This window comes from Erinaceus europaeus, chromosome 16 (assembly GCF_950295315.1).
Source record: "Erinaceus europaeus chromosome 16, mEriEur2.1, whole genome shotgun sequence".
Classification (NCBI taxonomy): domain Eukaryota; kingdom Metazoa; phylum Chordata; class Mammalia; order Eulipotyphla; family Erinaceidae; genus Erinaceus; species Erinaceus europaeus.
This window is the reverse complement of record NC_080177.1, coordinates 73,339,188-73,364,420: the sequence shown is the minus strand read 5'-3', so window position 1 is coordinate 73,364,420 and position 25,233 is coordinate 73,339,188. Positions and strand designations below refer to the sequence as shown.

At 37.1% G+C, this 25,233-nt stretch overlaps 1 protein-coding gene across 11 annotated transcripts in view; it reads left to right on the top strand.

The window, feature by feature from the left end:
- Positions 1 to 25,233, top strand: part of RALGAPA1 (Ral GTPase activating protein catalytic subunit alpha 1) — a 185,924-nt gene that overhangs the window by 145,149 nt on the left and 15,542 nt on the right. For all 11 annotated transcript variants that reach the window (XM_060175429.1, XM_060175431.1, XM_060175428.1 and 8 more), the window contains 2 exons: positions 4,301 to 4,459; positions 5,092 to 5,219. In XM_060175429.1, the coding sequence (XP_060031412.1) occupies positions 4,301 to 4,459; positions 5,092 to 5,219 (287 nt within the window). The remainder of the gene's footprint in view (positions 1 to 4,300; positions 4,460 to 5,091; positions 5,220 to 25,233) is intronic.

The following is a 25,233-nucleotide window of genomic DNA, read 5'->3' as shown; positions in this document are numbered from 1 at the left end:
CCTGCAGGTGGGGAGCCAGGGGCTTAAGGATTATTTTGGAACAGCTAATTTCAGAAAGGCTTATTTTAGCTTGGCATCAAGAAGTTCTAGTGATTGTAGCTCTTTATAATTTAAAATGAATGGGTTGATAAACTTCCCAATTTTAGAAGAGTTCAAACAGACAGAATTACTTGTAAGGAGTAATCTAGTGGGAGTTTCTAAATCAGAAAGAAAATTAGAGCTCTTAAGTCTCTGGTTTTCTGTAATGTACTTAGGACTTTAATTCTAAACACATTGAATTTTATTTAGCTACTTTATCTTCATAAATTGATAATGATAATCTGTAGTTTATGTCAATACTTTGAATTCCAAAATGTTCAACAGCAGCTGAAGTGAATTTGAAAGAGCTATTTGGTTGTCAGTCATTTAAACCAACCATGTTTCCAAGTATTGTACTACATTTATTTCAGAAGCGATTGATATTTGGGTACTAAAACTCCTCCTTTTAGAGTTTTCAGAATATAGAAAAACCTGCTGAATATACCTAGAGCATAATCTGGATATCTATAAGAGATAGAGATGTATGTACACCTATGTTCATCACAAGTCTATACACAATAGCCAAGTTACAGAAACAACCCAAGTGCCCAGAAACAGATGAGTGCATGCAGAAGCGGTTTATATGCATAATATGATGCCACTCAGCTATAAGTAATGATGAGATAATACCTTTAGCCGCAACATGGAGAGAGTTAGAGAGGACCATCATAAGCAAAGTAAATCAGAAGGAGAAATATATATATATATGTGTATATATATATATATATTACATTTATGTATGATTTCATTCATATGTAGGATAAAAAAAAAAAAAACGCTGCAAAGCAAAAGAACAGGCAAAGTCAGATGCCACCAAACACTGAGACTCTGAAGCAGAACCTAAGTTACCAAAAGAAAAGGTGGGAGGAGGGAGAGTGACACCTTGGGAATGGCCGTGCCAGTTCAAAGAGAGGCAAACCAGTTCACCCTAAACACATGCGATCTTGTAAACTGATGTCTCTTAAAGAAAGAAAAAAGTAGAAAATAATATATAAACTACTTAAGCAAAAACGAACATACTCCTGTGGTTTCTGTTTATCACTCACATTTCCTTCAGAAGTTTTCCAGTAATTCCTGAAATATACAGAATGAAAGATTTCTCTATTTGTGCTTAATCACTGTAATTTAGAATTAGTTTATTCTATAATTTTACAAAGCCTGTTTTAAAGGGGAAAAAAATACCATGACTCATTGTGATAAAATGATTCCTTATTAGCATGTAAATACAAATAATATGGAATGTTCTTAAAACATTTCCCTGAAGACAGTTGGACATATTTAGGCTGACTGTCATAAACGTGATTCTGTGTCACAACTATCTTTATTATGAAATTTTGGTAAAATTTATTGTTCTCTCCCACCAAACTTATATAAAATATTTTTAATACTCTGTAGTACATATTTGAAGACAAGCTTTGGTTTTAAAATAAAACTACAGTTGCTTTTTTCCTCATGTTTCTCTAGATAAGTGGGCACTAGAAATTATAGATAGCTTTGGCACAAGTTCAAGGGTTAATGTAGCAGATAAATAAAAGGAATTTTCTGTAAATTGAGACCTGCATTATTTCACTTGTCTTGTCTTCCCTAACCTAACTCATTTAATTTTAAAAAGTAAATACTTAAATTCTTCCTGACAGTGTGCTCAGCTTTTACTATCGTTTATTACTTCAATTATACTTGATATCACTTAGAACAATCTGCCATTTGGAAATCTCAGTATAGCCTGGAGCTCAGTATTAGATCTGGCTGCTATTGTAACATGTACAGCATATGACATTAATGTATCAAAATTAGATTGGATCATCCCTCCTGGTTAAATTTATTTCACATTTCTTTTGTATTCAGTTAACATAAACCTATTAGGGAAGCTGACACATGGGGACGGCTGTATAGGAAGGATATTTTTAAAGTATTTTGATTAAAAAATGAAATTATAGAGCCATGGCTTTCCTGAATTGTGTAATCTTTTTGGTTTTTAAAAATGTCACAAAACCCATGTCCTACATTTATATTCTTCAAGAGGTGTGTGTGTGCGCGCACACATGTGTTTTGTGTGTGTATAGTACATATAATGAGAATTAAAATTTTAAATGTTTTGATTCATGTGGTCTACCATCATGCATTTAAAGCAATAGATATGTTTATGGTTTCTAGATATTTATATTTAAATATCTAAAAGATATTTAATCCACTTAAGTAAAAATAAATAATTTTAAAAAATCCTTCTACTGCCATTAGGAAAACTGGTGGTTATCATTGTGGGGATGGGATGGGGACAGAACTGGAGTGGTGAGTGTGGTGTGGAACTATACCTCTTTTAAATTTTCATTGTAATTCCAAAATGGTAGATTCTGGTCCGTGGATTTAGCTAGATACTATTTATAGTAATAATCTCTGTTTTATAATCAAAATATCTAAGAAATTTGATGTTTAAAATGCAGTTTTTTTTTAATTCAGGGAATTCCCTATATAACACTGTTAAGGAATGAATATATATATTCTCAGAAAATATATATAGATTCTCAGAAAAATATACAAATGAAATTTTACAAATAATTTTTAAGTATTTACGAGACCATGAGCACAGGTTAAGGACTCCAGGTTAAAAGACAATAGAAGAGAACCATTAATTGAATTTAGCTATTTTCTTCATTTAAGTACACATCTAACTTTTTTCCAAGTGTTTGTTCTTTAAGCAAAAAACAAATTGGATTTTGCAAAAATAGAAATTGCCTGCATGTTGATTCATACAGAGAGTATTGATGGCACTTATTCTAGTTTTCTCTTCTAAACTTTCCTGTATATAGTGTGACCAGTTACACAGCAATAATAGCAAAGCCTGTATCAACATGTACCAAAAATGGACTGTGGACTCCAGCTGATTTAGTGTCAGAATCAGTAAATGTATTAACACATTTTATAGAAAAATACATGTTTGTAAAATAACCACTGTAAAGAAAAGTCTAATAAAATTCATAGGCATTAACTTCGCTTTTCTAATATCTTATTAGAAATTCAATTTACAGGTGTTTGGTTTCTTATAATTCTAATTGTCATAATGTTAACTCTTTCTAACTGCCAGAGAGACAGACACTTTTGTAAGCACCACAGACATATAAATATCTTGAGGGTCTAATAAATCTTGAGTCTATTTGGGAGAACTTGTTTAGGTTTCTACACAAAGAAAATTTGGAAATGCATATGCTAAACTAAAATATAATCAGTTTTCTTTTATGCAGTATGCGATTGCCCGATTTATGAACTATTTCTTTTGCTTTCTTGGGGCCATTGCACCACTCATTGGCACTTTCAGACGGTGGTGAGGAAAGAATCATAAATTAATCACCTTTGGGGGTGGAGATGCCAAGGATCAAACTTAAGACTTCATATGTAGGAAGCTCGCACTCTACCACCAAGCAATGCCCCTCACCCTGAATCTATCACTGTAAAAATCCTTGAGAAAGATAGTGTGCAAAGGGGACTTGTATGCAAGAGTCCCAGGCTTGATCCTTTGATCCCTGGCACCACTATATGCCAGAACTGAGCAGCACTCTGATAACAAATGGATTGGTCATAGAGATTTGGTGCAGTTGCTAGTTAAGAAGAGTTGGGGGGGGAGGAGGGGGGAGACGGACAGGACTGGCCGGCAGTGGTGCACCGGCTTAAGTGCACATTGTATGAAGTGCAAGCACTCTCACAAGGATCCCATTTCAAGCCCCTTGAACAGGCAGTGAGACAGGTTTGCAGGTGTCTGTCTTTCTGCTCCCTCTCTGTCTTCCCCTCCTCTCTCAATTTCTCTCTGTCCTGTCCAATACAAACTGGGAAAAATGGCCACCGGGGGCAGTAAATTTCGAGCCCCAGAGATAACCCTGGAGGCAAGGGGGAAAGAAAGAAAGAAAGAAAGAAAGAAAGAAAGAAAGAAAGAAAGAAAGAAAGAAAGAAAGAAAGAAAGAAAGAAAGAAAGAAAGGGAGAGTATTTGGGTATCATATAAATCTTTTTTCTCTAGATTCTATTTCTAATCACCTATAGTCAGTTGGAAGTTATCTGGACTTGTATACTTTATCCTAGTGTTTTTAAGGACTTGTTTTACATATGTTAAGTAAAATAATCAAATGATTTTTTTTTTTCTTTTTTACTTAATTAATGTGATGTCTAGCAGCTAGAAGACTGCACTTGCATGGCTCTTCTAAAGCATTGTAAACTATTTTCTTGGTTTTCCAGTTGAGACATTTAGGAAATGATGAAGTACACATTGTTTGGTCAGAGCATACTAGAGACTACAGAAGAGGAATTATTCCTACAGAATTCGGTGATGTCCTGATTGTAATATACCCAATGAAAAATCACATGTTCAGTATCCAGATAATGAAAAAACCAGAGGTGAGAACTTCTTATCATACATTTTAATAATACATTTTGAGTTATATCTGTGATTGTGAGTTTTGTTCCTTCTTTCACAAGTACTAGTTCCGAGAGCAAGTTGTAAAACTGGAGGTGGAAGTAGAGGGATAGACTCAAATAGCTTGTGGGTTGTTTAAGCATGGTCAGTTATTTGTGGTGTTTTAGCTCTTTCTGGCCATGCTTAAACCAGATGATAAAAGCATTTTGGGCTTTGTATTAAAGCTAGTATTACAGAAAAATAATGAAAACCTAACTTACTGCCTTTCTATAAAATTTTTCTTTCCTATATTTACTTACTGGAGGGGATTATTTCCAATATTGGATATGTGTATACAATTGAGTCAACAAGAATATGAACAGGGACAGGGAACATAAGCTGTTTAGTTGGCTTCATTAAACACATAGTTCTTGTGGATGGATACCCTGTAGACCTTTGGCATTTCTGTTTGTTTATTATTCTAATATGAATGACCCATTATGGAAAATAATTGAGTTTGAATAGTATTTTTGCTGAGAGTATTGATGAGGACACAGAAAAACTGTCTTGAGTATTGTTATTTACAGCCTTTCTTCAATTTTAGTATAAAATTATGTTCTTATTTTTCAATCAGGTTCCCTTCTTTGGTCCACTTTTTGATGGTGCTATTGTGAATGGAAAGGTCCTACCCATTATGGTTCGAGCAACAGCTATAAATGCAAGCCGTGCTCTGAAATCACTGATTCCATTATATCAGAACTTGTATCTTTTTAATGGTATGATTTCTACTTTAATATATGCCTGCTTTCCAAGGTCAGTATTTCTTACGAGATTTTTATTGTTTATCAGTATGTCTTGAGTTCAATGTTTGATCAGTTGTATTTATGTTTTGTTTTTTATTTTTGGTCATCTGCAGGGTCTTACCACTCCAAGATGAATTTGTTCAGTTAGAAACAGAGAGACAGAGAAGAGGAAAGGAGCTGCAGCACCAAAATTGCCTTCAGTGTGTTCTAGGCTGGGCTCAAACCTGGGTCATGCACGTGGCAAGGTAGCAAACTATCCAAGACAGTAATTTTGCCAACCCTAAGTGATCTATTTTCCACTATATGATTTTAGTCAGTGTGCTTTTTATGGTTAACTAATTAGATCCTCTTAATGTAACAGCCACTTTGCAACTCTGAATGTATCGCAGTAGCCAAAGTAGTCAATCTAGTGTGTGCCTGTGTTACAATGTGAGTCAGTATGCACAGAGTCTTCTAGAAGCACAACAACAAAGAGCCTCTGTCATCACACTGGAAGGGAGTAGTGATGTCAGGAAACAATTCGGAGAAATGTGAAGATTGAACCAATCCCGAGGGATGGTGAGTTAATCAAATGAATATTAAAGAGTATCCCAAGTAGGCAGGAAGATTTAACAGAGACATGGTGGCATGAGAGGATCTGGAGTGCTTAAGAGCATGGTGTCTGCAGCTTTATTGCCTGTATCCAAATGCAGGCCACTACTTCCTTAGCTGTGTAGCCTCAGACAAGTTTGCTTTTACCTCACTGAGCCTCAGTTTCCTCTTGTAAAATGAGAATAATAATATGTAGTTATGAAAATTAAACAAGTGACTAAGTGTAAAAGTTATTAAATGAATAATGCATCTAACATTTATTTTGTACATTTTCTTTTTTTTAATATTTATTTTTTATTTATTTATTCCCTTTTGTTGCCCTTGTTGTTTTATTGTTGTAGTTATTATTGTTGTTGTCGTTGTTGGATAGGACAGAGAGAAATGGAGAGAGGAGGGGAAGACAGAGAGGAGGAGAGAAAGACAGACACCTGCAGACCTGCTTCACCGCCTGTGAAGTGACTCCCCTGCAGGTGGGGAGCCGGGGTTCGAACCGGGATCCTTATGCTGGTCCTTGTGCTTTGCACCACCTGCGCTTAACCTGCTGCGCTACAGCCCGACTCCCCACATTTTCATTTTTGTTAATTGAGTTAACATTGGTTTATGTCATAGTAAATCTCAGATGTTACACTTTTTAATATCTCTAATAATCCTTTTTAAAGAGGATTTATATTTTCCATATTATGTAATTTTAAAGTATTTCAATCATTTTATATCATAAAAATATAGATAATAAACTTAAAATTTTTTTTCTGCCCATTCCAGGGTTTCACTGCTCTGATTTTTTGAAAGAGGGAGTCTATGGCCATACCACCCTGATCATGCCCGATCTCTGAAAGAGAGAGAGAAAGCACAGCACTGTAGCTTCCTTGAGTGTGCTGGAGGCCAGACACAAACTAGGTCAGGTACAGGACAAAGCAGAACACTATCCAAGTGAACTATTTTGTTGGCCCTTGTATTTTTCTTAACTAGAGAGCACTACTTAACTCTGGATTATGGACTGGACCCAGAACTGCAAAGCCTCAGGAATGAAAGGCTTTTGTGTAACTAGTGTAGTATCTCCTTACCTCTGAAAAAAAGATTTTAAAAATACACCCTCCCCCCCTTTTTTAATCTTTCTACACCACAACCACCATCAGACCCCCCCCACACACACACACAGATGCATACACACTACCACTGCCACCACCACCATCACCTTCCCTGATGATCACCATAGTTCTGACAAAGTCTTGAGACAGTAGACTGTTAGGCTTTTTTCCTGCTTGCCTGGCTGCCTGCCTGCCTTCCCTCTCTGTCTCTCAGATTTGTGTATTGCAGTGTTCTATATTTCTTTTTTTTTAATATTTTTAAATATTTATTTTCCCTTTTGTTGCCCTTGTTGTTTTATTGTTGTAGTTATTATTTGTTGTTATTGATGTTGTTGTAGTTGGATAGGACAGAGAGAATTGGAAGGAGGAAGGGAAGACAGAGAAGGGGAGAGAAAGATAGACACCTGCAGACCTGCTTCACCGCCTGTGAGGTGACTCCCCTGCAGGTGGGGAGCCAGGGGCTCTAAGTGGGATCATTACGCCGGTCCTTGTGTTTTGCGCCACATGCGCTTAACCCACTGCGCTACCTACCGCCCAACTCCCTGTTCTATATTTCATATACAATCAGAATTATCTGGTAGTTAGTTATCTTTCACTTCCTTATTTACTTCACTAGTCAGTACAAGTTCCAGCCATTTTTGTAATTGTGAGGTAGTATTTCATTCCAGAGCTTCGATATTTAGTCATCTGGGCAAAAAGTACCCTATCTTTTATTCCACAGGAAACATTTATTCTAAGTCTGTCACACATATTTTCTTTTTTTCTTTCTCTGTTTCTTTTTTCTTTTTTTTTTTTTACAAAATTGACTAAAGTGACTTGATTCCTATCTAATTTTTTCATATATTCTTATATTGTGAACTGGAATTACAGATGGGCCATAATATGCTGCATTAGTTAAGCTCAAGGACATATATATGTCCTTTCTTACTTGTAGCAGTTATACCTTCACTTATTTGAAGTCAACCTGGAGTTTTGGTGATCATTGTTGTTAAAAAGATTCAGTTTATTATTTTTTGAATTTCTCTAGAAAGTTAGTAATCTTCAAGAAATATGTAGATTATTCATAGACTTGTTTACCTGGTCAGCTACACGGAGGTTGTCTTCCTCTTCATCTTTGCCTCTTTCACAGTTTTTCTGATGCAGACTTTTGTCCTGTAATTTATTGTCCTTTACCACTTTATTTAAAACACAGTTGGAAGAATGCCTTCTCTCTTTCCAAAAGCAGTAAGAGAATTTAAATTGTAATGCATAACTATTCATCTCCATATTTGTACATCAAACACCGATGGCTTACTTTTTTTATAACTGAGGATTATAATCCTGGATTTAAACTTGATAATTTTACCTTTATTGCTCTCATTTCTAAGTACGAGTAACTTCTACCAGCAAAACTACTTCTAGAACACCCAAAGTAGAAACATCAAATCAGATAGATAAACAATTTTTTGGTACAGAAATTTGAATTTAAAAGCTAAATGGAATTTATTTGCCCATACTACTTAAATATATAGCAGAGCTTCTCCTAGACTCTACTAATATGAAAACATAGTTATCTTCTAAAAATTTTAGGTGTGAAATTAATTGTAAATTTTAGGAGAAATTTCTTCATATAGGTGAATTACTCATTTTTAAATGGAATTTAAAATAGTAAGGTATAGCTATACTTTTATTTTAAAATATTAAAATATAATATTCATTTTATTTCAGAAATGTATGAAAATTTTAAATGTAAGCTTTATTATTTTTTTTGACAAATCCACATAAGTTCTCATTAAGGAAAAAGTTATGTGTTCTAAAACATATCAGTTACAATTAACAAAAATTGAAATGGAATTAGGTTTTGAGAACCACCAGTGTTAACTCTCCAGTCCTCCTAAGAGAAATAAAGGGTGAAAGAATATGTAATAAACTCAATTATATTTGGATAATTGTATTGCTGGGTCAGTTATTTTATGCCCAATGAAAGAACCCACTAAGATTCCACAGCATAAATTGTGCTATTTATGGTCATTAAATACAATTTAAATTTTATCCTAGGAATATCTCCTGTTACTATGATTCTAATGTTGTTCACTAAATGAGGATAATATTGATTGTCATATGCTGCCCAAATCGATCATGCTGGCAGCCAGAATTACAGTAATCTGTCAGTATTGATGTCTGTCTTTCAAGCTTTTAAACCTCTCCTTCACTTGTCATTTCTTGCATTTACTTATACTTGAAAGGCATTTTCTTGCAACCCCTGATTTTGTCAACTAGGTACTCTTCTTGTCTTGAGCTCAATTTGTTGCTTTGATCATGCAATTAGAATTGAAATGCAGTGCTGAAAGGAGGGAGAGTTGGCAGGTCCAAGGTAACTATTGGAACCTGAGTGGTATTTTAGGATATTAATAACCATTTATTAGTGACCTGTTGAAAGGGTCTATTGAGTTTTGTTCTTGGCTTTTTGCTTTTTTTGTCTTGTTTTTTGTTATTACTTAGGTTTTCCCCCCATGGAAATCATAATTTCAGAGCAGTGATTTCTTAATCTGTTATTATGACACTTTAAACTAAAAAATTTAAAACATTTATTTTTATCCTATAGATATTATGATTATGTACAAATGCTAAACACATTATTATAAATGTACTGTTTTTCTTTTTAAAAGTGTAATTTGTCATAAATAGAAATTTATATATTATAGTATATAATTGTGTTGTATTAGAGTTCTCAGAGAAAGAGCTGCATACATAAAGAGAGATTACTTTTTTTAATCTTTATTTATTAAGTAAAGACAGCCAGAAATGGAAAGAGAAGGGGGTGACAGAGAGGGAGAGAGACAGAGAGACACCTGCACCACTGCTTTACCATTTGTGAAGCTTTCTCCCTGCAGGTGGGGACCAGGGCTCAAACCTGGGCCCTTGTGCACTGTAACATGTGTGCTCAGCCAGGTATACCACCACCCAGCCCCTAGAGATTACTTTTTTTTAATATTAATTTATTCCCTTTTGTTGCCCTTGTTGTTTTATTGTTGTAGTTATTATTGTTGTTATTGATGTCGGCGTTCTTGGATAGGACACAGAGAAATGGAGAGAGGAGGGGAAGAGAAAGACAGACACCTGCAGACCTGCTTCACTGCTTGTGAAGCGACTCCCCTGCAGATGGGGAGCGGGGGCTCAAACCCGGATCCTTATGCAGGTCCTTGTGCTTTGTGCCACGTGTACTTAACTCACTGCGCTACCACCCGCCCACCTTAGAGATTACTTTTATAGACTTGACTCAGACACTTGTGGGGGTCTGGGAAGTCTGAAATCTGCAGTTTTAGGTAGAGTTGGTGTTGCATTCTAAGTCCAAAGGCATCCGGGGGCTAAAATTTCTTCCCCAAGGCCTTCGTCCTTTTTTCTTAAGACCTTCAACTGATTGGATTATACCCACCACATTATAGAGGGTAATCTGCTTTACTCAGTGTCTCCTGATTTAAGTGACAATCACATATAACAATCTACCTTTAGGGGTTGGGAGGTGGCGCAGTGGGTTAAGCTCGCATGGTGCAAAGCGCAAGGACCGGCCTAAGGATCCCGGTTCTAGCCCCCGGCTCCCCACCTGCAGGGGAGTCGCTTCACAGGCGGTGAAGCAGGTCTGCAGGTGTCTGTCTTTATCTCCCCCTCTCTGTCTTCCCCTCCTCTCTCCATTTCTCTCTGTCCTATCCAACAATGAACAACATCAACAATGGCAATAATAATAACCACAACGAGGCTACAACAACAAGGGCAACAAAAGGGGGAAAAAATGGCCTCCAGGAGCGGTGGATTCATGGTGCAGGCACAGAGCCCAGCAATAACCCTGGAGGAAAAAAAAAGAAAAAAAAAAAATCTACCTTCAGGGGCCAAGTGGTGGTGCACCTGGCTGAGTGCATGTTACAATGTGCAAGGACCCAGGTCCGAGTCTCCAGTCCCCACCTGCAGAGGGAAAGCTTTGCGAGTGGTGAAGCAGTGCTCTCTCTCTCTTTCTACCTTCACCTACCCTCTTGATTTCTGGCTGTCTCTAAATAAAGATAATAACAATAATAAATAATCTACCTTCATATCGACATTTAGATAGGTATTTGACCAAAAACTGGAACCATGGCCTAGCCAAGTTGTTAGAAAATTATTCATCTCACATGTCCCATTTTTAAAGATTTTCATTTTAACTTTTTTTAATTGAAAAACATAATTATAGGAAAGTACATAGATTCTAAATATAGTCAGTAATGTCTGGTGAATAATTACAGAGTAAACACCAGGTCAAGAAACAGAATGAACAATTTTTCTGTTATCATAAATAATTACCACTTATATGGTAGTGGCAACTTTTTTTTTAACAACTCAAAGACAAATCAGAAGTCTTCACTAAGCTTAATGTGAAGAAGGATAGCATGGACATTATTAAGCACGATTCAAGAAAAGAGTGTGTCATAGTAGAGACAGAGATAAAACTCTATGGGAGGTATAATGATGAAAACATTACTTTAGCATCAGAAAGTCAAGAAAGCATAAATTTAAAAACCTGGTCCTCAAAGGGTGACATTTAAGTAGACAGAATGCAATGTATTTGTTACAATTTGTGTAACATAATTTGGGATTGTATATCTGTCTGCCTGCCTTATTCTGAAACAATAGTTGTGAAAGAAGTTATTAAATGGCATCTTTTCTTGCATAAGTTTAATATTCTTCACCACTAATCCAAAATTATTTGATTTTTCTAATCTATTAGAGTTGACTTTTTTTTAAATCTCAGAATTGGAATTCTGTTCAGCTTTATCAGACATATTACCAAAAGTCAATGATCAGTCTTCAATTAGTCGCAGCTGGTAATCCCTGCAGTTCTACTCAGATAAAGAACCTGTTGCAGAAGTGTGAGAGCCAAAACAGAATGAAGTGTGACTGGCTCTACTACTGCAGTTTTCCATTTATCATGGTAGGACATTAGCAGAGAAAACCTCTTGGGGGATCTATCAGTATTGCTGCCATTTCATATTAGAAGAAAAGGAGCTTATCGAGAAACTATATGATCCTATGCACCTACTGTCTCTTGTGGATTATTTCCGCAGAAACTATATGATCCTATGCACCTACTGTCTCTTGTGGATTATTTCCTCAGAAACTATATGATCCTATGCACCTACTGTCTCTTGTGGATTATTTCCGTAGAAACTATATGATCCTATGCACCTACTGTCTCTTGTGGATTATTTCCTCAGAAACTATATGATCCTATGCACCTACTGTCTCTTGTGGATTATTTCCGCAGAAACTATATGATCCTATGCACCTACTGTCTCTTGTGGATTATTTCCTCAGAAACTATATGATCCTATGCACCTACTGTCTCTTGTGGATTATTTCCTCAGAAACTATATGATCCTATGCACCTACTGTCTCTTGTGGATTATTTCCTCAGAAGGTAATATTGATAAGTATGGACTGCAATTAATTTCCAGATGGTATTTTAAAATATAGAAGTGGATTGTTAGAAAATCAGCAAGTCTTCACGGTTGGGATAATTTATTAAATATATGACTGTGTTTATTTATGTCTGATGTTTTTTAATCTGGTAAAAAAAATAACTGAAACTCATAACTGCTTTAAGGATTAAATGAAATCGTCCACATGAAACATTCAGCATCCTGTCTGGTACGGTACAGCAAGAGTCTAGAAAATGAACTTCCTAGTTGACGATGTTATCTTTATCATTATCCTCTAGAAAGACACTAAATCTAATCTTCTAAAGTATAAATCTAAGCATTCTAAAGAAAACATAGTAATTTTTTACTATTGAAATTCCTTTTTATTAATGATTTAATATTGATCTACAAAATTATGAGAAGCAGGTGTATAACTCCACACCGTTCCCACCACCAGAGCTCTGTGTCTCCATCCCCTCCGCTGGAAGCTACCGTAGTTCTCCCAAGGCTACAGATGTGTGTTGACTGTAACTGTCTATATTTGCATGCATTTGCCCATCTTTTTTTCTATGGTCCTGCCTTCTCTTCCTTTCTAAGTCACACTGACCACTATCACTACTTCCATTGTCCTTCCTCGTTTCCTCTTCTTTCTCCAGGTCTTGATGGAATTAAGAGTTGAGAGTCCTCTGGTTATCTTCTCCCAACATTTCTCCCCCTTTTCTTGTCTGAGCTCTTTGGTGACTTGCAAGGACTTACTAGCTTAACCTTCCGATTTCCTGTTTTTCACTATAGTCTTGTCAAGTATTCATGTATTTCTTCCCAACTCTGCATCCATTCTTTTCCTTATCTCTCACTACACTGACATCCAGGATGCCATCTTTTATTGGGGGATTAATGTTTTACATTCAACAGTAAATACAATAGTTTGTACATGCAGAACATTTCTCAGTTTTCCACATAACAATACAACCCCCACTAGGTCCTCTGTCCTCCTTTTTGGACCTGTATTCTCCCCCACACACCCCAGAATCTTTTACTTTGATGCAACATGCCAATTCCAGTTCAGGTTCTACTTGTGTTTTCTCTTCTGATCTTTTTCAACTTCTGCCTGAGAGTGAGAGCATCCCCTATTCATCCGTCAGTTTCTGACTGACTACACTTAACATGAATTTTTCAAGGTCCATCCAAGATCAGCTGAAAATGGTGAAGTCACCATTTTTAAATAGCTGAGTAGTATTCCATTGTGTATATAGAACACAACTTGCTGTTGGACACCTGGGTTGCTTCCAGGTTTTGGCTATTACGAATTGTGATCACTTTTTTTGTTTTATCTGAAGAAATGTTTTTACAAGTCTGTGTTGTCTCAGGGCTAGAGTCTCATATTTAACAATGTATGTTGTTATATGTCACTTTCCTCCAATTGTCGCCATTCCTCCAAAAATTTCTACTCATTTATTTATGTGCTTTTAATAATAAGCTCACTAGTTTGGGAATGTGACTTGTTACTATGATTTGTGATTTATAATGGACTAGGCAGCAACTGTAAGATCAAAAGAGGAAACCAAATAGCAGTGGAATTGCCTCTGATACATGAACATGCCAGACTATGCACTCACACAAACACAAGGATTTTGTATTCTGAATGATTGACTATATTTTTACTAGAGGATAGTATTGCTTAATGAAGATAGTTTTCATAGGTCAGTAATCAGTGAGGTTTGCCCTTCCATTACTAAAGGGAAGACAAAACCTATTAAGGAGGAAAGTGGACTGAGACCTTGTGACTTGATGACTGTGACAGGTGTCTTGGGAAGAATGCAGTTTGGTGCTTCCCTCTCCACAGCAGAAAGAGGCAGCACCTGGCTTGTAGACCCAGAGGTTTACACTGTGCTTCACGGCAAGGAAGGCAGTAGCCACATGAAAGCAGGGACGGAATGAGACAGGAACATCTAGCAATGCTGAGGCCTTCTTCAGTTTTGTAAGCTTGAACCTTTGTATCACCTACATCAGTTGTTTTTTCTTTTCACCTCCAGGATTATCACTGGGGCTCATTGCCTGTACCATAAATCCACTGATCCTTGAGGCCATTTTTGTTGCCCTTATTATTATTATTGTTGTTGTTTTTTTGGATAGGACAGACAGAAATGGAGAGAGGAGGGGAAGACAGAGGGGGAGAGAAAGATAGACACCTGCAGACCTGCTTCACGGTCTGTGAAGTGACTCTTTCGCAGGTAGGGAGCCGAGGGCTCCAACCGGGATCCTTACGCCGGTCCTTGCACTTTGCGTCACGTGTGCTTAACCTACTGCGCTACTGCCCAACCCCCTCTTTCTCATCTTTTTTTAAAAATTTATTTATTTCCTTTTGTTGCCCTTGTTGTTTTATTGTTGTAATTTTTTGCTTGTTATTATTGATGTTGTTGTTGTTGGATAGGACAGAGAGAAATGGAGAGAGGAGAGGAAGACAGAGAGGGAGAGAGAAAGATATCTGCAGACCTGCTTCACTGCCTGTGAAGCAACTCCACTGCAGGTGGGGAGCCGGGGCTTGAACCAGGATCCTTATGTCCGTCCTTGTGCTTCGCGCCACGTGTGCTTAACCCGCTGTGCTACCGCCCGACTCCCCCTCTTTCTCATCTTAATAGCAGCTGTGTAGCTGCAACCTTGATGTTTTTAATTAAATTGAAAACGTTATAATGTCTTGGTGCAGATTTTAACGGAAACATAGATTTATAAGAATTCTTCTGTAAGACTGAAAGATGAAATGTTAGCTTCACGCCCTGTATGCTTAACCCACCGTTCTACCGCCCAGCTCCTTAACATCAGTTATTCTTTTAGGAACTCCCAAATACTTTTGTAAGTGCCACTTAGTCTTTATACTAAAAGTAAACTGCATGAATGAACTAATTGTTAAGTACTCTTAAGAGATAATTCTTTAAATAAAACATCTCACCAAGTGATCCAGATTTGCTGACCTTTGATATACTTGCAGCCATTGTGAACTTGGACATTAATTATTATGTAGGGCCTCCATAAGAATATTATTATTTCTCTAACAGTCTTCTCTGTATTGGAAGGTTTATGTTTCCTATGCTAAAGACGTAAGCACTGTTAATGAAGGATTATTATTATTATTGCTAAAACGTGTTACCAAATAGCCCCCTTGGCCATGGTTTTTGCCTCCCAACCTTATAGCCTATGTAGATAGAGTGACTGTTTTTAACTTGGACCCTCAGATATATGCAGTACTGTACAGTTTTACTGTAACAATTTTAATTTATTCAACTATTCTTTTTTGCAAGATTTGTGTGTGGGGGGGGAAGCCCCAGAGCATCACCCTGGCATATGCATTATCAAGGCTTGAACTTGAGAGGTCCTGTTTGCAAGTCTGATGCTTTAGCCACAGTGCCACCTCCTGGCCCACTGTTCAACTATTGTTTTTGAGGAATGGCAGTGCTTACTGATAAATGCGGTTGCCATTTTAAGGAGCTTTCTTTACAATTTCCCTTTACAAAAGGATTTGTATAAATACTTCTGAATACCTTTAAAGGTGTTAATTTTGGTTTATCCAATGTGATTGTGCCTTTTCAAAAGATATAAAAGCAAAAAAATCTAGTATTTTGTAGTAAAGTGAACCAATGTGAACATATGACAACTGCATTGTCACCTGTTCTCTTGGGATATTTTTTAAGATTGTACTTGTTGTTGTGTGCCACGGAAAAGAGAGAAGGTCCGGAGCGAAGAGGGAACACAAATCTTTATTTGTGCTGGCACCTCAGAGTTGGGTGCTAGAGAAACAAGGTTGGGCTGCCTCACGTCTGAACACCGGAGTGAAGCGCTGGCAAGAGAGTGAGGTGCGGAAGAAGAAGGGCTTTTATAGGAGTAGCTTTCGTGAGAATGGGAAGGGGGAGGAGTGACCAAAGCACTCCAGGATAGGATAATGACTCTCGTGGGAAGGGGGAGGAGTGATGGGGAAATAGACAATGCCCTGAGGGCACAACATGGCGGAACAGGCACTCTGAGAAAGTCCCAACTCTTGCGGGAACTAGCAGTAGCCTGGGGACAACATGGCAAATGTGACTGCGTCTGCACAATTTCCCAGCAGTACTAATATCTAAGTAATAACTTTTCCTATGTTTGAACTATGAGTGCTCAATATACTTGAACACGAACCACTCTCTTTCTAATAACAGTTTACTTACTCAAGACATATTTCTTTTCCCAAATAATTTTATTGAAGAAATGTTGGTTTACAAGATTGCTTCTATCACAGGGCTACCATTTCACATCTCCCCAAGAATGGTGTCAGCATATCTTACCCTCCGCCACATTGTCGTCTCCCTCCATCAAGGCACTGGGTCCTCAGATCCTATTGATTCCTTGGATGCGCAGAAATAAATCAGCTTAGTACTTTATCACCCTGTATTTTCCCCTCCTTCCCTTATTTCCTTTTCTTACTGTCATTGGTGGAGGCATAAAGGTATGACATGCTAGGAAATACAAGAAGTTCAACATTGGTGGCTGGTGTAAAAGCAAAAGAAAGAGTTGTAGCTGTTGAGGACCAAGAAGTAGGTCAAAAGCAGATCATGTCATCAAGCAGGAAGACAACCATTGTAAACTTGGTTTTCTTTTATATATATATATATATTCCCTTTTGTTGCCCTTGTTGTATTATATTTATTATTGTTGTTGTTGTTATTGATGTCATCGTTGGACAGGACAGAGAGAGGTGGAGAGAGGAGGAGAAGACAGAGGGGGAGAGAAAGAAAGACACCTGCAGACTTGTGTCATCACCTGTGAAGCGACTCCCCTGCAGGTGAGGAGCCGGGGGCTTATCGGGATCCTTATGCCGGTCCTTGTGCTTTGCGCCACGTGTGCTTAACCCGCTGTGCTACCGCCCGACTCCCTAAACTTGGTTTTCTAATGCTAGCTGCCAAAAATATAACTAGTGCTCAAAGGCCCTTCTGTTCTTGGGTAATTTTTAATTGTTGAGTAGCAAACACAGCTCAAATGTGATTTCCTTTTCTAGTAATTTCTTTCCAAAAATAAGTTAGATTAGTATTTGAATAAAGTATTTTACTTTTTTATTGTTGTGGTTATTATTTTTGTTGTCATTGATGTCATTGTTATTGGATAGAACAGAGAGAAATGTAGAGAGGATGGGAAGACAGAGAGGGGGAGATAAAGACATCTATAGACTTGCTTCAGCACCTGTGAAGCAACTCCCCAGCAGGTGGGGAGCCGGGGGCTCGAACCGGAATCCTTATGCTGGTCCTTGCGCTTCACGCCACCTGCACTTAACCCGCTGGGCTACCGCCCGACCCCCTAAATTAAATATTTTATAATAGTTGCCCAGTAATTACTAGGCTAATAAAGGTAATAGCTAATATTCTTCTTTAATGTATTTTATTAGTGATTTAATGATTTATAAGATCATAAGTTCATAGGGCTGTGGTCCCACACTGCATTCTCCACCACAGTTGTGTACTTTTTCTTAGTGACAGTAAGAACATCTCTAATAGGGAACCTTCCAATAGAGAGGAGGGGATACAGAACTCTGGTGCTGGGAATCGTATGGAATCGTACTCCTCTTATCCTACAGTCTTGTCAGTCATTATTAAATCGCAAATAAAATAAATTTTTAAAAAATCTCTTAAGTGGCTGATAGTATTTATACATTCTTGTCCTTTAAAAAATAACATTTGAGATTTTCACAGTTCTTAATATTCTGATAGATTTTTCATTGCTTAAAAATCCTTTCAACTTTTCTATAAGTGATTTTATGTATCATGTGCTTTTACACACCATTATACATTTTACATTGTTGATACTGTTTCATACGTTACTTGATGGCAAAAAATAAAGGGAAAGCACTACCTCTGTCTCCCTATTTTGTCAGATCTTGTGTAGTAGTGTGGCCTGCACATGCCAGTCTAGGTCCTTAAGTCATATAGGACACCGGAGGGAAAATGGAGAAGCCCAAGGCCTGGGCAAAAAGCAAGGAACTCTGGGGAAGGAGGCAGAAAGAGGGCTGGAGGGAGGGAGGGAGATTTCAAGCCCTGGTACATGATGATGGACTTAATCTGGGACTGAGAGTGGTTTGTAGACACCTATCTTGGTGGGATTAGAAAGTGTACCCAGCCGCCAGTGACTGTACTATGAAGCTTTAACCTCCCAATAAAAAAAAAAAAGGAAAAAAAACTCAAAACTTAAAATTTCTCTTCTGTCTTGCCAACTTCTTTCCTATGGCAGAATAGGGATCTTCCTTCCTTTCTTTCTTTTCCTCTCTTTCTTTCTTTCTCCCTTTCTTTTTTCCTCTGTTAAACCCTTATATGACTGGTGATGAGGTCCCACTGAGATGCTCACATCATATAACTCACCACATCTACTCCATGATGCACAGGCTTTATTCTAGTTTTTGTCTAAATATAAAATCCCCAGTACAGTCAGGTGCTATTTTGGGGTTTTGGAGGCCAAAGAATGAAGCATGTAAAGCTGAAATTGCTCTTTAACGTTGTTTGACATAGAAACTTCAATGCTTTTTAAATCTGTTCTTTCTCTTTTACTAAATATAGGGAGGTTTGTTATTGAATCTTAATAGCTGAGCAGTGAAATTTGGATAAACTGTTGGTCCCAGATCCCCATTTTCTTCTGTTTCTCCTCGCAGACACTAGAATACAGCCTATTTAAATCTTACCTTTTGGTTGCCAAACCCCTGTTACCGTCCATCTGTTCATGCCAGTTGTAAAGAAGGTTTAGCTTTTAGTGATGCTTTGCATTTCACATAAAGTATGTGAAGTGAAATTTCACAAGGGACATGATGGATCCTGATTCTTAGTGATAAACCTTTGGGGCCATCAGGGTTGGCATATGGTCCAGTATGATATGAAGGCTTGGGTTCCCTGGCTTCACTTCTTTGGCGTGAAGCTGATAAAACCTGGCTCTTGAGTATTATTTCACTGGACACCAATCATGGGCAGCAGGAACTGCCCATTTAACTCTCTGTGGGAAGGAAGCCCAGAGAGCATTCACAATGGTACCATTGTCGAGTTGCAGACTGTTCTGAACAGCTTGACAGCACTAGGGAGGAGGGGAAGGGTTGCTTTACTAATTGCTATTCAGAAAAGAGAAGGAGCAAAAATAGCTGTTGTGGAACTGATGTTTCTACATTTACTTACTCTCTTGATAAGAGTGTTGACTTTCATTTAGCACATACCTACTATCAAAAAGAAAGCAAATAAATATATTTAAGTAACCACCTGTAGTGGTTCCTTGTTAGCATGCCATTATCTAGTTTCAGATTATAACAGAGTGAAAGGCAGTGTTGCTTTATTTATGTTTTATTTTTAGGGGGAAAATAATTATTTTTTTATCTTCGTAAAAGAGTTAAAAGATGATTCAAATCACAGTTCGTCTCAGATAAGGTCAAAGACAAATTTACTTAATTTCCTTTATGTTGTACTTGTTAGAATTCCCAAATGCCATGAATGCATACAAACAATATAGAAATGTAAGGTAACTTTAGACATTACATTTGGAAGTGTCAAATAATCCGTCAAAGATAAACTTGTAAGGATATTTTATAATTAAACACTAGCTTTAGCATTTAAGTGAGTAACTTAACTGTTTCATTCATTTATAGTTATCTCTCATTGAATGATATCTTTTGAAGTTTGAGGATTGTTCCCTTTTTATGAATTGTTGTATGTTGTGGTATTTGTACACAGTGCTGACCTTTCCATGTTTTTCTGATTAGTCTAAATCAAGTAGTTAGCCCTTCCAATGAAAACAGAAACAAAAACTATTTAATCTTTTTTTAAAAAAATCCCCTCGATCCTGACCCCCCACATAGTTCTACAATCACCTACAATATTTCTTTTTGTGAACTTAAATAGACAAAATTATGTTGCAATATTGTAATTTATTCAACCTACCCTTTAAAAGGATCAGGGAGAGATATTTCCAGAAAACTTTTTTAACCTATAAAACTGCTCTAATAGGACAGTCTTGCTAAATTGAGCAAAAGTCAGATGCGTGCTTTGTAAAATTAGCAAAGTAACAATCTGTGAACTTCACTAGTACTCCGCTTATTCACGTCCTCTTAAATGACTTTAGTAAACGGGCACCAGTGCTATATTTCAAGAACAGTAATTCATTGGATGCCCCTTCTTCCTTTTACTGCAGAATAGATTCTATTTAAGTCAAGATTAATGGGCAGATTTTGATGTTAAAGTACAGTCACTATGCCTATCACCCCCTGGGGCACATAGTGCATTAGTTTAAGCCAAGGTACTGTTTATCATAGATTCTATGACACTGTCTTAAATGACAGTTTGCTGTACTTTGTTACTTACAACCATGATAATAAAATCACCTCTTTTTTTTTTGTACTCCCAGTAATTATAGCATTTAACAAAGGCCTAATTAAGTTAGTGCACATTTAGGTAGAGATAAAACATAAGTAATTGTACACTGTAAAATTTCACTTATTTAGTTATTATTTTTCCTTTTTGCAATCTTCTGGCAGGGTCTAAGTTTAGTATTCAGCTTAAATACATACATTGAATCCTTCAACTTTGAAGTCCTGAAATTTGCCTTTCAAGAAAAGCACAACACTCACGGAAATATAATATACATACTTGATAATCATACTAGTGCTTTCTTTTAAGCCACCCATGACTGGATTATTAAATCAGGAAGGATTTTTCAAACCCTTTAGTTAGGTATAAGTTTTTAATCCTGTTTATTTGTGGTTAATCTTTTTAAATGTATTTATATGAACTTTGGTAGATTGGGCTTATCAACTTTTTACTTAATGTTTTCATTTAGTAATTGGCTGATTTATGAGCAATTATATATATGGCCCAAAATTTATTCAACTCCAGCTTTCAATAATCGGACTACCCTCACACTGCCTTAGCACCTGTTATGGATTTTGAGTCATCTGGCAGCCCATGGGACTGAGATAAAGAAGTACCAGGTGTTCTGCCTGTCTCCTAATTGAGACGCAGTGAAAACAATATAGACTTGGCAGTAAGGGTAAAAGGATGGATTAAAGCCCAGCTTTGTCTACTCTGACAAATCACAGCTTTTCTATTATGGTGTAGATAGTATCGACTACTAAAGAATTTCATTAATATAAGGCATCATAGAAAAACATAGACAACTTGTCGGAACCTGTTGCAGACTTTCAGAAGAATTTCTACTAGTAAATAATATTAATTCCATGATTCATGCTACTTATTTTGGAGAGCTTTATTTTTAAGGTGAGCAATATACTTTCACATTCTAAATGAACAGCATCTTCTAGTCCATGGGCCACTTAATAAATCTCTAGATTTCAGGTAAATGTGTCACTTCAGTTGATAGTAGTCATGACATCCTTGCGAAGTGCTTTGAAATGTCTGCACACGTCTGATAGCTCAATGACACTTTTTTTCAAGACCCAGTGTAATGATAGCACCTCAAAACTGAAGATATTTCGAGAAACAAAAAAGTCAAATGCTTTATTTTCTCCCACATTAGAGCATGTCAAAGATTTTACTATATATAATATTCTAGTTACTAAACAGTTTTTGAAAGTTGCAGACTTAGAATTGAAGCTACTATTAACCATGTTGGCCATCCTTAAGCTAGAAAGATGTCTCTTCAACCTTCTCTTTTGTTTCATACAAAACTCAGATCATTAAGATTGGACGCATCCTGAAAGCACTAGACTATGATGTAATAAAGGTTCAAGTTCTGGCTCTACCTGTGTTTTCTTCAATCAAATCTCTGTTTATAGTCTCCATCAAGGCAGTGCTTTTTATGGGATAAACATTTTCTAAGTATTCTGGAAATAATGTTGGTAGGTGTAGCCCTCCTCTGTTTCAACCTGTTTAAAAATATTCTTTTTTTTCCCCTTTTGTATTGTGGGAGTTAATGTTTTACAGTGCAGTCATTGACATATGAGTGTGCTCCTAAATAAGAGACTAAAGTCCATTTTGGAAATAGCCTCTTAAGATGGGCTTTAAAAAACTAAATATCCAGATGTTATTTTATTAGTGGTAAAAATATATATTCTATTTTCATGAATATGCCTTCATTTAATTTTACCTATAGACGTTTCTCCAAAGCTAGATGATCAGTTTTTCTATGATCAGTTATATAGCATCCGACGTATTCAGCTCCAGCTTAAATAACTGGAGGAGACCAGCCATTGACGCGCCGGGTTGAGTGCACAGAATACCGTGTGCAGGGACGCAGGTTCAAGACCTCACTCCTCCCCTGCAGTGAGGAAGCTTCATGAGCAGTGAAGCAGCACTGCAGATATCTCTACCTTCCCCTTCCCTCTCAATTTCTCTGTGTCCTATTTAATTTAAAAAAAAAAAAAAGAAAGGAAGGAAAGATGAACACCAGAAGCTGTGGATTCATTGTGCAGACACTAAGTGATAACACTGGTAACGATATAAATAAATAGACAAATGACTTATTTATTTATTTTGCCGTCAGGGTTATCGCTGGGGCTCAGTGCCTGCACTACAAATCCTCTGCTCCTGGAGGCTATTTTTTCCCTTTTGTTGCCCTTATGGTTTGTTTGTTTTTTTTAAGATTTTATTTATTAATGAGAAAATAGGAGGAGAGAGAGAAAGAACTACACATCTCCGTGGTACATGTGTTGCCAGGGATTGAACTCAGGGCCTCACACTTCAGAGCTCAACACTTTATCCATTGTGCCACCTCCCAGACCACAGTTTATTGTTTTTGTTGTTGTTATTGTTGTCATTGCTGTCATTGTTGTTGGATAGGACAGAGAGAAATCTAGAGAGGATGGGAAAATGGAGAGAAGGAGAGAAAGACACCTGCAGACCTGCTTCACTGCTTGTGAAGTGACACCCCCCCCACCCGGTAGGTGTGGAGCCCGGGGCTTCGAACTGGGATCCTTAAACTGATCTTATGCTTGGTGCCATGTGCATTTTACCCGATCCGCTACTGCCCAACTCCCTAACTTAATTAATGCCGCTGGAATAGAATTAGTTTAAATTCATTCTCATACCAATAAAGAATTTTTTTCTTTTAATAGAAAAATTTACAACCAGTGGCGCACAGTGGTTGCTTCAGTGCTAAATTATAATAAGTTGTACCTACTTTCAACATTTATGACATTTATTGTTTAGGCAGTTATATAATTTTTGAGACTTTATTGTCAGTTTGTGCCATCATACTGTTGCGCCATGTATGGGGCATGCAGGGTGCTTTTCATTTCCTAAACAAGCTTTGCACAATCAACAGTAGGTAAGGGTGGAGCCAAACTCTCAAAATTAGGGAACTTTCACTCTATTTGTCCCAAGAGGAGTTGCCTCTAGAAAGCCCAATTTGAATGAAAACAAGGAGACTATCTGCACATAATTTCCTAATGTGTCAAACCAGCTTTATTCATTCCTTCTGTAATTTATCAGGCAGTTAAGGGGATCAAGAGATAGCTTGCCCAATAGAGTGCAAGCCCTATGTTAATGGAAGAGCTCCACAAGTGGTGGGATGGTGGTGTGCACTCCCTCTCTCTCACTTCCTCCCCAGCCCGCCTCACCCCACCCCCAAATTAAGAGACTAACACGATTAGCCTCACAGCAGCAGACACGTGTGAGGCCTAGTGCCACAAAAAATAATAAGGTCACGTAGTGTTACTGGACCTTGTGTTTGAAGGTATGAAGATTAAAAGGCCTTTGCTAGGTGACATTAATCTCCCCACTAGTTTATTAGGTGAATAAGACTGAGGAAAGCATAAGACACTTAGTGTTTAACTGTTGACTTTTGAAAACAGAGAGGCCCAATTTGTGATATTCATTGAGTTTTGTGATGTGGAAAATCCCATCATAGCCAGTTTCAAGTTATGAATCATCTTAAAAATTTTGTGAATATTGAACTCTAATCTGCAGTTTAAGTAGTACTCTGTAAAAAAAAAATTAAGTCAGTAGTCTAAAATTATTGTTCTTGGAATTATCACCCTATAGAGAGAAGGGTGATGAAAGTTCTAAGCATTAAAACTGCAAAGATGTCATAGTTTATATGTAAGCAAATGCAGAGTAAACCAGGCATTTTGGAATTGGACATTAGTTGTTTTCGTTGTTGTAGTTAATTTGTTTAAAGTCGTATCAGCTAGTAAGTAGCCAACCTGGATCTTTAAATAAAACAAATTATATTGATTTACCATTGACTTACACTACTATGAAATTTTCGTGAGTACAGCTTCACATGTCAATATTCTTATTTTATTACCTTTAGTTATTGGATAGAGACAGCCAGAAATTGAGAGGGAAGAGGGGTGATAGGGAGAGAGAGAGAGAGAGACACCTGCAGCACTGCTTCACCACTCGCAAAGCTTTTCCCCTGCAGGTGGGGACTGGGGGTTCAAACCCAGGTCCTTGAGCGTTATAATATGTGCGCTCAGCCAGGTGCGCCACCAAGCAGCCCCCAGGACATTAATCTTTAAATTCATTATAAAATAAAGACTACTTACTTTGCCTCCGCTTAGAAAGGAGCCAACAGTCTTTTTTTTTCCTTTTGTTCTTTAGGAAATAAAACATTAAAACTAAGACAGAATTAAATTGATATGTCTTTGATGTCTGCCTACAATTATAATTTTCATAATTGCTTTTTTAAAAAAGTATAGTTTATAGTCATTCTGTGTACAACACAAACATGCCAGTTTCGATTTTACAAAATAACATTTTTGTTTCCTACAGCCTATTAGGTATGCCATAGAATTAGTTATCACGAAACTGAAATTTTTGTCTTTTCTGACGGAGAAATTCAAAATTACATTGTATTAAGAAAATTATTTCAGAGTGAAGGTTTGTACCTCCTTTAAAGCCAGATCTACATTTTATTTATTTTC